The sequence below is a fragment of the Protobothrops mucrosquamatus genome, unplaced genomic scaffold, assembly GCF_001527695.2.
Source record: "Protobothrops mucrosquamatus isolate PMUCROS unplaced genomic scaffold, P.Mucros_1.0 scaffold1232, whole genome shotgun sequence".
Classification (NCBI taxonomy): Eukaryota; Metazoa; Chordata; class Lepidosauria; order Squamata; family Viperidae; genus Protobothrops; species Protobothrops mucrosquamatus.
In genome coordinates, this window is record NW_015387439.1 from 781,089 (window position 1) to 799,180 (window position 18,092).

At 49.9% G+C, this 18,092-nt stretch overlaps 1 protein-coding gene across 1 annotated transcript in view; it reads right to left on the minus strand.

Annotated features, from left to right (window-relative positions):
* Nucleotides 1–17,973, minus strand: part of TIMM50 (translocase of inner mitochondrial membrane 50) — a 24,876-nt gene extending 6,903 nt beyond the window's left edge. Inside the window, exons 1-9 of the mRNA XM_029285051.1 lie at nt 17,755–17,973; nt 17,719–17,724; nt 16,794–16,935; nt 15,049–15,080; nt 7,357–7,378; nt 3,397–3,455; nt 2,908–3,027; nt 2,053–2,157; nt 414–512 (exon numbers count right to left, since the gene is read on the minus strand). Coding sequence (XP_029140884.1) covers nt 414–512; nt 2,053–2,157; nt 2,908–3,027; nt 3,397–3,455; nt 7,357–7,378; nt 15,049–15,080; nt 16,794–16,935; nt 17,719–17,724; nt 17,755–17,973 — 804 coding nt within the window. The remainder of the gene's footprint in view (nt 1–413; nt 513–2,052; nt 2,158–2,907; nt 3,028–3,396; nt 3,456–7,356; nt 7,379–15,048; nt 15,081–16,793; nt 16,936–17,718; nt 17,725–17,754) is intronic.
* Between the last annotated feature and the right edge of the window lie 119 nt (nt 17,974–18,092).

The following is an 18,092-nucleotide window of genomic DNA, read 5'->3' on the forward strand; positions in this document are numbered from 1 at the left end:
GGGAGTTCTAGTCCCGCCTTAGGCATGAAAGCCAGCTGGGTGACTTTGGGCCAATCACCAGGAGGCTGGGAGTTCTAGTTCTAGTCCTTAGGCATGAAAGTCTACTGGGTGACTTTGGGCCAATCACCAGGAGGCTGGAAGTTCTAGTTCTAGTCCTTAAGCATGAAAGCCGGCTAGGTGACTTTGGGCCAATCACCAGGAGGCTGGGAGTTCTAGTTCTAGTCCTTAGGCATGAAAGTCTACTGGGTGACTTTGGGCCAATCACCAGGAGGCTGGGAGTTCTAGTCCCGCCTTAGGCTGGCCGGCTGCTTCGTATGGCTCCCTCCGGTGCGACTCTCAAGCCATTACAGAGGATCACTGGATCCCTCCCACACGGGGCCCCGTGGCCCTCCCAAATCATGCGGCAGCCCTACCTTAACATGATGCCCGTCCATGTAGCGAGTGGCGTCTCGGAAGAGCCGGTAGGAGATGAAGCCGTGGGGATCGACGCTGTCAATGAGGGGAAAAGCTGTCTGGGAGAGGAGAAAGAAGGCAGAAAGGAATGACCAGCCCCAAATGATTCCAAAAGAACTTTCAAACACGTCCAGGTGCCACGAGCAAGATCAGCTCGAGTCAAAGGAAGCTGAAAGTGGTCTGACTCTGATGCTCTCTGTGCGCTTCTCAGGAAACCCCTTCAGAAGCAGCCAATCTGATTTAACAACTGTAGTGATTCACTCAACAGCAGTGGCAAGAAAAGTCGTAATATGGGGCACACCTCACAAATGTCTCACTTAGCAACAGAAAAGGGTTCAAGTGTAGTCGTAAGTGGAGGACTACAGGTATTCTTTAGAATATCTAAAATATTCTTAGAATACATAACATAACTTATTCAGAATACCTAAGATCTTGTCCTGATTGACATCCTCGTGTACTTTTTCTCAAGGTGTTAGCAGAGTCCTGTGCCTGCCCATTTTAGAGCCTCAGCTCTGGATTTGGCCTAGCTCAGGGCTAGGCCACCTTGGCTCTTTTATGACTCGTGGACTTCAACTCCCAGAATTCCTGAGCCAGCATGAGGGAAACTTTGGCCCCTTCATGACTGGTGGACTTCAACTCCCAGAATTCCTGAGCCAGCCTGGCTCAGCTTGGAAACCTCTCCCTTTCCCGTCAGCACGGCTGGCTCAGGAATTCTGGGAGTTGAAGTCCGGGAGTCATAAAAGAGCCCAGGTTGCCTACCCCTGGCCTAGCTGGATCCCACGGGTTAACTCAGCTCCCAGAAGGCAGAGGTGGACCCCTGCAGCCTTTTTCCCAGAGCAGTTCCTGGCCTTCGGGGTGAAGACTGGGGTGCTGCTTTCTCCCCAAAGACAGGCCCCCTCAATTAGTGCAGCAATGGTTCGGATTCAATGGGATGCAAGGGCCGGGGAGGGGGCCATTCATATTCAGATGAGCCGTGGCACGCTCCCTGGGAGAGACCCCACTGCCACCACTCAAGCGTGAGAGAGGAGGAGCGTGGAAGGGAGGAGAGGGCCAGGGGCACGGGCTAACCAGCTGTGCTAAGCTGCCCCTCCCTCTCTCGATGGCCTGACATGGTCTGAGGTTATCCCCTGCGGTCACTCTGCATCTGTGTGGCCAGCATGAGCATTGGACACAAAGTCCAGACTGGGTCGCCCTTCCATTCCTTTGCTGGGACATTTGTGTCCAATTCCCCCAGCTGGGCACAAACCTCAACTCAAGAACAGGGTTTGATGGCCCAGCAGCGGCTGGAACTACGAGGGAGTTTTAGCTAAAGCACAAGAGCCTCCCAAACGGGGCAACCTTTAAGACTTGGAGACTTCAACTCCCAGAATTCCCCCCAAGTTCTGGAAGTCCCAAGTCTTAAAGCTGCCCAGTCGTGGAGGCTCCTGAGCTGAAGGATCTGTTCTTCATTTAAAAATAAATAAGGGATTTTAATTTCAACAGCGGGGACAAGTTCATTCTGCGTACTTAAAGAAGCCTCTTTAAAATGGAGGGGGGGGCACAGGGGCTACCTCCCCAACCCCTTTGCCAGCGGGCAGGGCCACTCCCTGGAGCACTCACCATGCCTGTCTCGGAGGTGAAGATGACGATTTCGTAGAGCGGAGCCAACTGTTGGAAGAGGTTGTCGATGCCCGGCCTCTTTTTGAAGCGCCAGCCGGTCACTAACTGAGGACCAGAGAAAGAGGGAGAGACCTTGAGACACATGACCCCTGAATTGTATCTGAAGAGGGATGAGAGGGAAGAAAGGGGAGGAGAGAGAAAAGAGTAAAGGAGGGGAGAAGGAAGTAGGAAGGTTGGAGGAGAGAGTGGTGAAAGAGAAGAGGAGAGGAGAGGAAGAAGAGGGAAGTAGGGAAGAAAGAGAAGGAAGGGAGGAAGAAGGTAGAGAAGAAGGAGTGGGGATGCAGTGAAAGGGGAAATGGGCGAGCAACACCAAAAGTCATGTGTATGTATTTATTTCATGAAAAGTATCTTATATATAAGAATGTAAAAAGAATGTATGTTAATATCTGATAAATATCACGGTATATGTATGGGGGAGAGTTTGGAAAAATAAAAAATAAATTAAAAAAAATAAATTAAAAAAAAGAGAGAGAAAGCGAACGCCAGCTAGGCAGAAAGGACAATTATCAACTAATAATCTCCATCGGACCTGGCAGGTATTCTGGTGCTTTTCTTGCAGGCGTTTCATTATCAAACCAGGTAAAATCAGCCCACTCCCTTCTAGCACTGAAGTTGTTAGCTAGTTTGGTAATCAAACATCTGCAAGGAAACCACCCAGCTCAGAGAGCACCAAGGACCCCACAACTCAAAAACGTTGGGTAGATGGAGCAGGGTGGCAACCAAGTGCCCGCCGTGCCCCCTGGCTCTGAGGGGAACGCGCTGCCCCCATCCCCAATTCCTGAAAAGGATACAGACCGACCATTCAGGGTGCAGCAGGACATCGGTGAGTTCAATAACCAGGGTATAAGGCGGCTGGTAATACGGTTCCTTCAAGGGATCTGGCAGCAATTTAGGGCTGGTGGGCTCCATGATCATCTGGAAAAAGAAACCGAGGCAGGACGCCATCAGAAGATGCCAAACTGGTTTTTTTTGGGGGGGAGTTAGGACCGGGGGAGGGGGAATCCACCTGGATTGGATAGGAGACCAGAAACTTTTAAAGCCAGATAGGATATAATTTCATTTCGGTGCGTTTTTTTCATTTGGGAGAATTGTGAAAAGATTCTAAAAACGGTGCTGTCCAATCTTGGCCCCTTTAAGACTTGTGGATTTCAACTCCCAGAATTCCCCAGCCAGCGCATGCTGGCTGGGGAATTCTGGGAGTTGGTCCACAAGTCTTAAAAGTGGCCGAGTTTGGAGACCCCCCATTGCAAAACCTCCCTAAAAGAGATGAAACAGGACACTCACCTGGCTATAATCTTTGAAATACTTGTAGGACCTTCGCAGCTGTTGAATAATCACCACATCTGTAAGGCAAATGAAAGAAAGCATGTCGCAGAACCACGCAAAGCCTCTTGCCCTTTGCTGATGGAACCCGGGTCCCAGACCCCTGTCATTCTGGAGATTAAAAGTCTAAACATGACTTGACAGGCACCCCATCCAATATTCCTTTTGTTCCTGGGTGCTGGCATGGAGAACCGAAACCGGTTCCGATCCCAATTCAAAAATCCCCTGAACTGCAGTCGAGGCTGCACAAAATCCATTTCAACCGTCTCAAAAACCAGCAGGACGATTTCCAATTTTTAAGTAGGGATTTCTCTGGGCAGGGAAGGTGGAAATGGATGCATTTAAAGTTACTTCAAACCATCCAACTTCACGCCTGGTGGTCTCAACTGGAATAAGAACACAAATGGTCCTTGATTTACACAACCGTTCGTTTTAGTGGCCGTTCGAAGTTGCAACCGTGCTGAAAAAAAAAGCGACTTAGGACCAGTTCTCAAATTGAAGACCACATCCCCACGACCGTGTGATCAAAATTCAGGGGCTCTTAGCAACCGATATGCATTTAGCGTCCCGCCTGGGGTTGTGTGATCACCATTTGTGACCATCCCAGTGGCTTCTGACAAGCCAAGCCACTGCGGGAAGCCAGACTGCCTGGTTCACTAAACTGCAGTGATTCGCTTAACAACTGTGGGAAAAAGGGTCATAAAATCAGGAGTGGCTCACTTAACACCGGCCTTGCTTAGCAAAGGAAATAATGCTCCCAACGGTGGTCATAAATCAAGGACTAGCTGTAAAACTTCAAGAGCAATTTTTTTTAAAAAAAAAGTACATTTGGATGCAATTGTAGTTCCTGAGCTGCATGCGGCATCTTGATGAGCAATTCTTAGCCAAGGCTGCAGCTTCAACCTGGTTTCCCCCCCACAACCATCTGATGTTGCTGGAACATATGTGGGGCTGCGGCACTCCCCCCCCCAAACATACAAGGGATCCTTCGAGGACCAGCTTGCTTAAGCAGAGGTCAGGCTGGGGAGGAGAGAGCGTGTGAGCAACCCTGCAGCCTCCCCACCAGCCCAGTTAACCATCCCTCTGAGATTACGGCTTCCCCATTTTAGCCGCCAGGGTTATTCAAACAGAAGCTCTAAGTTAATCAATCAAAGGCAGGCCTGTTGAATGGGGTGTAATTTGGGGCGCATTGTTATGGTAATGGGAGCAGAGCAGCTGGGCCGAGGAGGATGGGCAGGCGGGGCAGGGATTCCTGTCAACTGGAGGGGGCCATGGTGGAATCCCGGGAAGAGGCGCCCCGTCGCCCCCCCTCCCCAAATACTAGGCTGCAGCAGGCAGAAATGACATTGACGTGAATCACTCTGAACAGAGCCGTAAGGGACCTTGGAGGTCTTCTAGTCCAACCCCCTGCTTAAGCAGGAGACCCTGCACCATTTCAGACAAGTGGCTGTCCAGTCTCTTCTTAAAAGTCTCCAGTGATGGAGCACTCACAGCTTCTGGAGGGAAGCTGTTCCACTGGTTAATTGTCCTCCCTGTCAGGAAGTTTCTCCTTAGTTCCAGGTTGCTTCTCTCCTTGATTGGTTTCCATCCATTGTTTCTTGTCCTGCCCTCTGGTGCTTTGGAAAATAAATTGATCCCCTCCTCTTTGTGGCAGCCCCTCAAATACTGGAATACTGCTATCATGTTCCCCCTAGTCCTTCTTTTCTTTAGACTAGCCAAACCCAAATCCTGCAACTGCCCTTCACATGTTTTAGTCTCAAACAGCCACCTGTCTGAAATGGCATAGGGTCTCCTGCTTGAGCAGGGGGTTGGACTAGAAGACCTCCAAGGTCCCTTCCAGCTCCATTCGGACTAAATTTGACTTTTGCAGGAAATGCTAAATAACCTCTCAGCTTGGGTAAGGGATTCCTTTAGTCTTCCCTGCAAGCTGCCGTAAATTCAACAGTCTAGGAAGGAAAACAGACAAGAGGCTGCCAAGAGCAGCACCAGGTTAAGCAAACTGGGGTTCCCTGCCGTGTGTGTGTGTGTGTGTGTGTGTGTGTGTAGTTTTTTCCACCAAGGAGGGGTGAATTAGCTGAAAATCTGGAAGGGAGGGGGGGCAGAAGGAGGGAATTTACGCTGCTGTCTTTTAATCTGTCAGCACATACGCCTGCATGAAAGGAGCCAGGAAGGCACTCTTTTGCACCCCCCCAAAGCAGCTCCCCCCCCTCACCCCAGGACTCCCCTCCCCACTCTGTCCGAAGCCTTCCAGCACAATCTGCTTGGGGAAGCCGCCGTGACCAGGTTCCATCTGGCCCTCTGCTGTGCACAGCCACGGCTGCCCCCCTCCTCCCGTCCGTTCCATCCCAAAGCTCAGAATGCAAAGACTCTCCCTCAAATTTTGCAGCAGGCACCACGTTTTGGGGGACAGAGAAGTTGGAATTCTCCGTGCAGCATCCTGGTTATAAAGGGGTGTGTGTGTGCTGTCGTTCGGAAAAGAGCCATTCCCCTGAAACGGCCAATGTAATTACAACAAGAAAGAATGGATGGAAGCTTAAGAAAGAGAGATCTGATCTAGCACCAAGGAGAAACGTCCGGACTGAGAGGACAATTAACCAGTGGGACGGCTCGCCTTCAGAAGCTGTGGGTGCTCCGTCATCGGAGGTTTTCAAGAAGAGACTGGGCAACCGTTTGATTGGGATGGAATAAGGCTCCTGCTTTGAGCAGGGGGCTGGACTAGAAGACCCCCCGAGGTCCCTTGCAGCTCTGCGATTCTATAATTCAACTTGGATACTGCTGACTCCAACCAACTCTGAAGGCAATCGACGAGAGTTGTGCCGTTTGTGAGTAGCGTTAAGTGAGCTTGGCAATGCTCAACCTTGGGGTTTTTTAGACGGCTGGACTCCTCATCTAAGGGGTCGCCAGATTAACCTACCTTATAAAGCAGAGCTCCCCCAACTTGGCAACTTTAAGATTTGTGGACTTCAACTCCTAGGGCTGGAATTCTGGGAATTGAAGTCCACAAGCCTTCAAGCTGGCAAGTTGGGAGAGCCTTGTTTTCAAGCAAAGCAAAGACTGGTGCCTGGGGCTCAGAACAACCCCGTTCAGGCCAAGCCAGGGCAGAATCTGCTGCAAAAACAGAGACTGTACAACATGGGTAAAAGAAGCCTCAGAAGCAGCCCAAATACACCCCCAGGAAGATGGCTTCCCCAGCTGCCTCCCTCAGCAGAAGGACATCTGGAATGCTAGTGACATGCTTCTGCCACTCTGGGGATGCAGCACCCTGTCCCTGTCCGAAGCCTTCCTCCTTCCCCATTATCTGAACAGGGACATTCGCCTCCAGCTAGGTGCAAGGACAGGCAGGGAGGGGGAGGGAGAATGGGGGGGGGAGACCCTGGATGGTCTGAGAAATGGAGCAGGGATCTTCTCGTCCTGCCCACTGACAAGAGACCCGCTGCTTTGGAGGCAGCCCCCCCCCCAAGAGAGAAACCCCCTCGCCTGTGCAGCCGATTGCAAGGGGAAAGCGATTCTGGTTATTTCTGCACAGGGCACTAAAGAAAAACTCACTTTTTGAAAAGCCGGGGGCCCCAGGTCACAGCTGCAGCGACCCAGCTTGTGGTTCAAAGAGCTCAGTCCCTTTACAGAGCAGTTCCTAGTGCAATTCAGCAGAGTCTGAACCCCAGCTAGGGGCTTAGATACCGAAGCACATCGATTAGCTGAAAGCAATTTTTCATTTTGCTCTCAGGAAAAGGCAGCTAGGATACTTGGAAATAAATTTGGCAATTGCGAGTAATATGCAGTAAACGCTCCAGTTCCTTGGATAACGGTGGCAACTCCAGATTTACTTCTGCAATGACTTCGCTCCCGTTTTTGATCCTCAACCCAACCTGTTGACCGGAGCCCATGCAGGAAAATTTCAAAACCCCGGTCTTGTCTACTTACCATCATCAAATTCATCAGGAATCTGCAAAAAGAAGAGAGAAAACAATATGTTTGTAGAGATTCTCAGCCATCCAGCTCATAGTTGTCTCAAAGATTCTTTTCAAAGAACCTTTGAGAGAAAATTGGGTTTATTTTGATTCCGAGGGTACATTGCATATCCCAAAATGGGAGCTGGGAGGGGAGAACAAAACAGACACACAGATGTCTACCTGCTTATTTGCATCCCACCTGTATTGTTGCAAATAAGGAGGTGAACATATTTAACACTCCTTCCTCCTTGATCTCCACCACAACCACCACGTAAGGTGGGCTGGGCTGAGAGCGAGCAACTGGCCCAAAGCCACCCAGCTGGCTTTTGTGACTAGGGTGGAACTAGAACTCACGGTCTCCTGGTGATTGGCCCAGAGCAGGGGTAGGCAACCTTGGCTCTTTTATGACTCGTGGACTTCAACTCCCAGAATTCCTGAGCCAGCACAGCTGGCTCAGGAATTCTGGGAGTTGAAGTCCACGAGTCATAAAAGAGCCAAGGTTGCCTATCCCTGCACTAGACCAAACTGGCTCTACAGCTGCCTTCTCCAACTCATGTGGCACCTCCAGATGTGCACATTGCCAGAATTACTCGCAGCCCTCGCCACACTCCGAGGGAACTCAGTTGGTGAAGGCTGGCTTGGAGTTGTGGTGCTCAGGGTTCAGCGAGGGAGGGAGGGAGGCCGGTGGCTGCTGTGATTCATTTTCTTCCTGTCATGTTTACAAGACCAGTCCCAGAGGCAGCGGCAGGGCTGCCACTCCGAGTTCAGACTGGTCGGGCAAACGGGTCAGCGGAAGACCGGCCAGGTCAAAACAGATGGCAGGAAGGAAGATGAGATGTGAGGAAGGTGGTTAATTTGGGGATAGTTTTCTTCCCATGGCCAGAGTGCCATTCCCGAAGCAGGAACTTTTAATTAAAAAAACACACACACAAAATCCAGGATATGATGGAGACTCAGACACACTGAGTGGAAAAACAATGCCTCGGTGTAACGTACACAGGAATTCGCAAGACGAGAGAGGATCTTTTCGGCTGGTTCTCCGGGACGCTTTGCAAAGCGATGGGACGCATGAAAGACGAATGTACGAATGCATAAAACACAGATACACCATAAAGAGAGGAAATAAAACTTTAAGGCTGGGGTGGCTGGTTGGGGAATTCCAGAGGTTGACATCCACACGATTGTGATCCTAAGCTGAGGACCGCCTGTGCTAAATGCTCTGGGTAAAAGGAAATAGCGTGTCCCGGTGAGTCCTGGCCTTTGCCAGGGACAGGGAGCTCCTGAGCATTAGAGACCGACCCCTGAGCGAGGGGAGGAGGCCTGGGACGTCGCAATCTGCCCAAGGGACAACGAGCACGAGCAGAGTCCTGCACCAAATGCCCAGGCAAGCTGCACTGGGGAAGGAAGGAGAACAAGGACATTTCCAGACAGGAGCAAGAGGACCCAGCTATCTTTCTTTGAGACGTCAGCAACTCCTTTGGCACCTTACAAAAAAAATACTTGCGTGTTTGCATAAGCAATGCGTTTTGGTGCACCGGCCAAATGGCCCCCACGCCTCCGAACTGGGCGGCTGTGGCAATCCAGCTCTGATATTCTGAGCCAGCTCTCTCTCTCTCTCTCCCCAGGCCCAGGAAGAACGGACCGGCCAGCCGATGCAGCCTTTCTACTCTGCCCGTTCTGAAAGCAGCAGCTGTTTGAGCCCCAAAGAACCACCCATACAAAGTGACAATGGGCCTTAACAGACCTTAAAAACAACAATGGTGCCCCCCACGCACTCCGTCTGATCGTGCACGAGTGCGTGAATACACAGCCCTCCCGCCCGGACAGCAAGAAGTTTATTCTTTTCAGCTACAGGTGCAGAAGGAAAGCAGCTGTTGGCTTAAACGGTGAAGTCCTTTCAAAATCTCCCCGATCGGCTCTGAAAATCCTCCGCTCAAACCTCGGCAGGGCTAGGAACAATCCCGTCGTCGCGGGTAACTTCACAAAAAGAGAGGGCGACGATTGCAATAATCTCGGGGTCTACCTTCCCAACTGCTCCCGGCCCGAAGGCCGCGGGAAACAGAGCTAATCCCTGGCTGAGGGACACACGCCAGTTCATCAGCCATTGTTTCCTTTTACTACTCTGGCCGCCGCGAAATTTGGGATTATGTAAAGCGAGGTGGGAGGAAGAGGCCGAGGCCAAGAGACTGTAAAATGCATCCGTAAAACCCAAGGGCTGATCTGCTTTGTTCCAGGCAACAAACAGAGCCTCAACTTGACAGGGCAGGAAACCGAGGCTGACAACGGAGAAGGGGCAGGGTCTTGCCACACAATGGCAGCTGCCTGGGGTCCCTTCCCCTCCTGCCCTCCTTAACCAAACCCAGCCGCCGCTGCCAGATTTACCCAGTTGGACTCGTCTGCAAACTTGTTAACTGGAGTAAATGTCGAGTTGCTACAGAGATGCCGCCTCCTCGAGGGAAAGCAGGGCACGTGATTGGGTGAGAATGCAAGATCCCCGCTTTCTCTGCTGGCCTAAAGCCAGAAAGACTCAGAAAAGAGGCACACAGGCAGTCCTCGACTTACGATCATTTGCTTAGTGACCAACGGCACTGAAAAAAAGAGATCGTTTTTCACGCTTACGACCGTGGCAGCATCCCCACAGCCACGCGAACTGGGATCCGGGATCAGTGCAGGAACACTGGAGCATAGCCAACAAGGAATTCCGTGCAGCTGAGTAGTAGTAGTAGTAGTAGTAGTATGTTAATGGAAAAGATGGCTCCCTTCCCTGCGAGTACTTAGCCCTGCAAGCAACTGCACTGCCTGTCCTCACTGCCCTTCCATCCGGCACACAGGACCCAAGCGGACAAAATGATTTTTATAGGCGTGATGGACTGGGAAGCCCAGAGGCCTGGCTGAGTTCGGGAGCAGAGATGGCCGTCGGTAAGGCGAGGCAACCCTGCTTTGATTTCCAGGGAGTGTGATTCTCTGCTCTCTACCAACATTTCAATCAGAATTTGGAAGCTCAACAGCACCACCTGGAGAGAAAGGCCTAGGCCACGGGTAGGCAGCCTTGGCTCTTTTATGACTCGTGGACTTCAACTCCCAGAATTCCTCAGCCAGCCTGGCTCAGCATGGCAACCTCTCCCTTTCCCCTCAGCATGGCTGGCTCAGGAATTTTGGGAGTTGGAAGTCCACGAGTCATAAAAGAGCCAAGTTTGTCTACCCCTGGCCTAGGACATCTACACACCTTAAACACTGCACTCCTCCTCCAGACGTCCATTCCTGGTAAACAAAACAGACTCTTGAACCCAGGAGTCTCTAAGACAGTGTTTCTCAACCTTGGCAACTTTACGATGTGTGGACTTCAACTCCCAAAATTCTCCAGCTAGCAACGCTAGCTGGAGAATTCTGGGAGTTGAAGTCCACACATCGTAAAGTTGCCAAGGTTGAGAAACACTGCTCTAAGATGTCTAGAAAGGACTGCTTTGTGACTGTTGCTAAGTCGTGTCCACCTCTTTGCAAACCATGGACCACAGCACACCAGCCCCCTCCCGTCCTCCGGAGTCTGCCCAGATTCACGATCGTTGCGTTGATGACACCATCTAACCATCTCCTTCTCCGCCGTCCCCTTCTCCTTTCCCAACATCTGGGGCTTCTCCAAGGAGTCTTCTCATTGGGTGGCCAAAGTATCTGAGCTTCAGCTTCAGCATCTGTCCTTCCAAAGGACAGTCAGAGTTGGCTTCCCTTTGGATTGACTGATGGGATCTCCTGGCGGTCCGAGGGACTCCCGAGTCTTCTCCAACAATCAGAAAGGACACGAAGTCCCAAAACGCCAACCCCCAATAAAAGAAAGAGTCAAGAATACCCCACCGAGGTCCCTACACAACACAGTATCAAGGAGTTCTCCCCAAACTTCCAAGCAGCAGGAGGTCCTTCTGGATTTTCCCAACTGTGACCTCTTTCCCAGGGCGGCCTAGACTCCAAAGGCTTGCCTCCACTGCCCCCGGCCCAGCTTTTCAGAAGTTGCCAACTTTTGTTTCTGAGACCGAGGCTGGAAGATCAGTGCAAATGGGAAGAGTGAGAAAGGAAATCTGTAATAAAAAAAGATCAAGAAGCCTCTTTGGGCCAGTGTGGGAAAGAAAGAGAGATCAAAGCCTGGGCCTGTTTTACAGCCACTTAGGCCGAGGTAGGCCTAGACGGGACGGGTCCCCCTGCACCCAGGTGATGCCATGAGACTTGCAGGGAGCTGTGAAGTGTGCCAGCCGGGCTCTTTAGGCCAGGCACATCTGCCATCACGCCCGCCTCATTGTGGCCATTCACATGAATGCGACAAGGGTCGCTAGCAAAACCAAAGGAGTCTCATTATGGCCCCAGAACAGGACGCAAAGGGAGGGGCAGGCGGGGAGAGGCACGGAGCTACTTCAAAGCAAGGCCATTTGTAAGCATTCAAGACATCCTGTCCCTGGGGTTTCCCCCCCCCCCCAAAAAAAGAGGGACTCCTCTTTGAGACAAATTTATACACATCAAACCTATACTCTTTGAGATAACCTACCAATGGAAGAGAATATACTACACCCCCTTCTATAAGAGAGTAACTTATGTAAGTTCTTTGCTTACTCTAGCCATCACTGTGGAGTAATTATCGCATATCGATAAGATAATTCAAGGGGAATTGATCTGTCTTACCATACATCTATTAATTATCCAAGATAAAACGATGACATAGAAGCTGAAAAATATAGGTTTCACAAGGAAGAGTTATGACACAGTTCTCCTTGCTAAAAACTTGATTTTTAAGGGGGGGGGGGGGAGAAGCCAAAAATGTGTGACTATGCATTGTTACTGGGATGGGCCACCACAACGCGAGGGTGCTAAGGCACCAGGCTAGATAGCAGGAGAAAGCAAGATCAAATCCTGCCTTAGCCATGAAAGCTGGCTGGGCGACTTTGGGCCAACCACTAGGAGACGGTGAGTTCTAGTCCTGCCTTAGACATGACTTTGGGTGACTTTGGGCCAATCACCAGGTGATGGTGAGTTCTAGTCCTGCCTCAGCCATGAAGATGGCTAGGTGACTCCAGGCCCGTCCCTCACTCCCAGCCGTCAGCTCACCTCTCAGGCTGGTTGTGGTGGGGAAAATATTTGTCAAAATAATAAAGGCCGGATTCAGATAAGTCAATGAAATGAACTTCCCTCTGCCTGCAAAGAATTAAGTCAGGGGCTCTGCGCTCCAACTTGCTTCCTCCTCAGAGAGACTTCTCACCCAGTCGCCAATTGTGCCGGAATTGTGCTTGTTAGTGCAAACAATCCAAAGCAGATGGCAGGTGCCAGCCATAAGCTGATCCAAAGCCCGTAACGGTGGGAACAAAGGTCCAGGAGCATGAAAGGAACGTGTTCACGTTTGGATGACTGATGGGGGCTGGGGGAGGAGGGTCATCCACCCAGGGTGATTTAGGAAGCCCTCTCTTCCTCTGGGATACTGCAGTCCGATGCCCTCACCTCCAAGGATAATTCAGGTTGTTGTTTACAACGAGGTGAAGAACGGCAGCTTCTAACATCAAAGCCGCCAGTATAGGAAAAAAGGCAATCAGGAAATCAGGGCCTTAAAAGAGGTGTTGGGGATAGTAGCTGGGTGTATTTTAAGTCGGGCTGTTCAAAATGCCTCAGGGATGTGTAAAGCCACTAGCAATTCACACCTTGTTTCCTCAAGGGCACTTGGGACTTGTGCTACAGATCAAAAGAATCCTCCCTCATCCGCCCGTGGCTTGCGATTCACACCAAGGGCAACGGACAGCATCTCTTTAGCAATCAGCAATTTAAAAAAGACCCGTCAGTTAAGTGTGCCGGCTGCAGAATCCAGATGCTGTCACCCCAGACAAATGCAGAAAGCCCCAACTTGGGGAAATAAAGAGGGAAGGCTGATCACAAATTTAAAATGCAGAAACACCCGTGCAACTCCAGAAGCTGCCTGCATTTCGCAGCGGAACGATAAATACCTTTTACAACAAAAATGATGCTTACAGATTTAGGCTGCAATGTTTTGTACGTAATTGTTGCTGAGGGGGGTGAGGAGGAAACATGCTGAATTCTAGTCTGGCATTTCGTTTTGTGTGTAGTTCAATAATGCCGATAATAAACTAGACCGGATCAAGTAGAAGACCGAAAGGGTAATGCATACAAACCCCACACCCCGCTCCTGTATTGATGCCAGGATCAGACCATAGACTGTGCTACAGAGTCACCACTGACCTAAGGTTTTGTTAAGATTAAAAAAATAATTTAATAATGTGGAATGTACAAGCACATTCCACATTATTAAACTTTAAGCACAGCCCTTTCCGTCTATGGTACTGAGGAAAAGGCTAAGGATTTTTCTTCCCTATAATTCACCCATGAAGGAACAAGCCCCACATCTGGACAAAATGCTGGAAGCCTGAAAGAAACTTTCTCAAGCAAATACAGCCTCATTAGCAAATGTGTGGAGCTCCCTCCTAGTTCCTCCCCCCCCCCATTGACAACAGGTACATCAAGCACCCATCAGCCAGGACCCTTTTCACACATCCCTGGCAACATGTGCCTGTTGTAATCAAGACCACAAAACATCTGTGGGAACTTGGCTTCAGGCTTTTCCCCATGGCCTGCCCTGGGCTGAGGGCTGAGTCATTGTGTCACAGGAAATCGCCACCCAAATATTGTCTCGGTGGCACAAAAGGGATTTGGGAAGCTGGGCCGGATTACATTTTGTACTTGGTGAAAGGGAAGTGTTCCAAGTTATGACTGGTGATTCTGCAAGTTGCACATATTTTGTTCAGAATCTGGATGAGGAGAAACAGAGCATCCCTAGAGACATTTTGCAAAAAGAGGCATGGAGTATTTGCTAGCGGGGAGGAGTAAAAACTACAAAAACGAGGAACAAATCATAACACACTGTTCAGAAAAGTCTAAGAAGAGCAGTTTGATTAAGGCACCAGGCTACAAAGTGGGAGACCGTGAGTTCGAGTCCTGCCTTAGGTATGAAAGCCAGGTGGATGACTTTGGGCCTGTCAGTCTCTCAGCCCAGTCAGTCTCTCAGCCCAACCTACCTCACAGGGTGGCTGTTGTGAGGAAAACAGGAGGAGCAAGGTGTATTGGATATTATTTGTAAAAATAATAAAGGGGGAATAGAAATAAACAAAACAAAAATAAATAAGAAAAAAGAATACCGGTAGCCATTTTCCTTTTACGACAAAGTATTAAACAAAGAAAAGCAAATCACAGGTAGTCCTCAACTTATAAACACAACACTGGGACCAGAATTTCCAGTGCTAAGCAAGACGTTGTTAAGTGAGTCACCCCGATTTTAAGATCTTTTTTTTTTGCCATTGTTAAGCAAATTGCAGTGTTTCTTCAGCGAATCATGCAGTGGTTACGCGAACCCGGCTTCCCCCATTGACTGCCCAACATCTTTCTTTTGAATGCGGAACAACCCCTAGTGGCAGGCATCTTGTTAACAAGAGAACTTCTTTTAGATCAGGGGCTGCGGCATGCCAGCAACCGGTTTGCACAAACAAGCAAAGCCCCATCCGCGGGATGCAGGCAGCACACAAAACCACACACCCTCCGATCCGTGGAAAAACCTCTCTCCATGGAACTGGCCCATGGTGCCCAAAAGGTTGGGGACCTCTGTTTAGATAACAAAGCAACCTACCTTCGCACCGTTTTCATCCACTGAATTACGGCCTGCGGCAAAAAAAAAAAGAGAGTGGGTGAGTGAGGGAGAAAGAAGTTGAAAAGGTCATTTGGTAAAATTGGGGTCATACTGAAAGCTGGGTCACAGTTGGTAGGACCATCTCCCTGATCTTGAAAGTTAAACAATTAATCTGATTAACTGATTCAGGTTAGTCCTGAATCAGCCAATTCTTTCCCTTTTGCTCTACAGATAGTCCTGGGCTTATGACTACAACTGAGCCCAAGATTTCCGTTGCTAAGCAGGACAGTTAAGTGAGTTTTGCCCCATTTGACAACGTTTTTGACACAGTTCTTAAGTGAATCACACTGCAGCTAAGTGAATCGTGAAGCCAGCTGGGAAGGTTAGAAATGGTGATCACATGACCCTGGGACACTGCAACCGTCATAAATATGAGCCAGTTGCCAAGCGCCCTAATTTTGATTGCGTAACCACAGGGACGCTGTGCAAAACGGACGTAAGTCACTTTTTTTTCAGTGCTGTAACTTCGTACAGTCACTACATGAGTGGCTGTTAAGTCGAAGACTACCTGTATTAGAAGGAGCCAATGAAAAAGTACTATTCCTCAAACCGGGGCAGGGAATTGACAGCTCACCAAATGATGCTCAGCTACTAGCATCTCAGGCAGCTTGGCTAAGACCAAGGGATGCTGGGAGGAGTACATGCAGTCCTCAACTTACAACAATTCATTCAGTGACAGTTCGAAGTTACAACAGCCCTGAAAAGGTGACTTATGACTGTTCCTCACACTTATGACCATTGCAGCATCCCTATTGACATGTGATCCAAATTCAGACGCTTGGCAACAGACTCATATTTATGACTATGAGTCGCAGTCCCTTTGGCGGTCTTTGGACTAGCATGGTCAATGGGGAAACCAGATTCACTTAATAACCATGTTACTAACTTAACAACTGCAGTGATTCACTTAATTATAGAAACAAAGATTGTAAAATGGGGCAAAGCTCACTTAACAAATGTCTCACTTAGCAACAGAAATTTCTGGGATCATTATGTTCATAAGTTGAGGACTATCTGTAGTTTAACAATGGCAGAGATTACGATCAGGCTCAGGCTGAAATTTACTATCAGTTGAATTTTCAGCTATTAGCAACATGCTTTTTATCTTGTCACCTCATCAACGAGAAATATGGAGCCATTTAATAGCCTGGGGAGACATGCGTATGAATCTTGAGGATCCCACCTCATCATGTCTCCTAACAGTAACTGAACTAGATTTAGGATAGAGAAATAAAACTACACACAATTTTTCCCCATCAATCAATCTTCTGGGCTGATCAAAGACTCGCTGATGCCAACAAAGAAGACACCGCCAGTATCTTAAAGACCTGAAGCAATCATCTTGGCAATAAACTATTCAACTCTTCACGTTCAGAGCACTGTCATGTATATTTTGATTACAAGCTATAGCCACAGAACAGAAACCTCCATCAACACAAACTCTGTAACTGATATTATCCAGAGGCCTGGCCCGGGTACAACTGTAACAATTCAGATTGTTGCAATGATCATAAGCCAGAGAAGGGAGCTTCAATATGATGCACTGACCGGTGGGCATACCTGAGCAAGGGGTTGGACTAGATGACTGCCAAGGTCCCTTCCATCATCATCATCATCATCATCATCATCATCATCATCATCATCATCATCATCATCATTATTAAACAGATTGAAAGCTGACTTACCAAAGATGTAGATAATTGCTACGCCATTGCCAGCTCCGAGAAGGCCTATTATCTGCAACAATCTCTTGGTATAGGCAGGGTTCTGCTTTTTCGTCTTCTCTTGTTGATTATTGGAGCCTTTCCCATCTTCTTCTCCCGTTGACTGGAGAGAGAGAGAGAGAGAAAGCTGAAAGGAGGTAGGGCACAACTGCAGAAACCATACACTGGCAGTCCTCCACTTACGACCACAATTAAGCCCAACTTTTCCAGTGGCCAGACAGTTAAGTGAGTTTTGACCCATTTTATAATCTTTCTTGCCACACCTGTTAAGTGAATCCCTGCAGTAGTTAAGTTAGTTTTAGTACCTTTGCGGTCGCAAAAGGTGATCCCACGATCCCTGCAACCATCATAAATATGAATCAGTTGCCAAACGTCTGAATTTTGATCCTGCGATCACTATTTTTCACACTTATGTCCACACTGCAATGGTCGTAAGTGTGAAAAACGGTCATGTCATTCTTTTTCAGCGCAGCTGTAAAATGAACCTGGCTTTCCCCATTGTCTTTGCTTGTCAGAAGTCGCAAAAGGGAGCACCAGAGCCCAGGACGCTGCGACGGTCATAAACATGAACCGGGTGCGAAAGGTGCGAGTTTTGATCACATGGCCGCAGGGATGCTGCAAGGGCCGTTAAGTGTGAAAGGTGGTGATGTCACTTTTTTTTTACTGCCCTTGCAGCTTCAACGGTCACTAAACGAACGGGTGTAAGTCGAGGACTACCTGTATTTTTTTAGGACGTCAACTCTGATGCTCATTGAAGCCCCCCCCCCCGGTCTCTGTGCTCCCCCTAAGGTTGCTGGGCGTCTGGGCCCCAGGCTGCCCCTTCTGGATTGCCCTAACCTACTGCTAATACTCCGAACCCCGATGGTCTGGCCTCGCCGGCCCTCACCTTCTGCTGCTGCTGCTGCTGCTGCCGCTGGGCCACCTCCTTCAGGACGGCTCCGGTCAGCCTCGGTCCGGCCGCGCTTGCCGACGGAGGGACCCCCGGCGGAGCCCCTGAGCTCCACGTCCGGCCGGGCAGCGCCCAGGCGCCGCCCCGCTTCCACCGCCGGCAGCAGGAGCCGCCGCCGCCCCGCAGCGCCCGCCGCCCGCCCGTCAGCGCCGCCTCAGACAGGACACGAGCGGCCGCCACCACCGCGGCCATCTTTGCTCGGGGGCGCCTCTCGCGCCTGCGCCGGCCCTGACCAATCAGGAGCGAGCGGGCGGGAGCGTCGGGCGCGCGCCGCGGATGGGGAAAAACGATTCGGCCAATCAGAGCGGGAA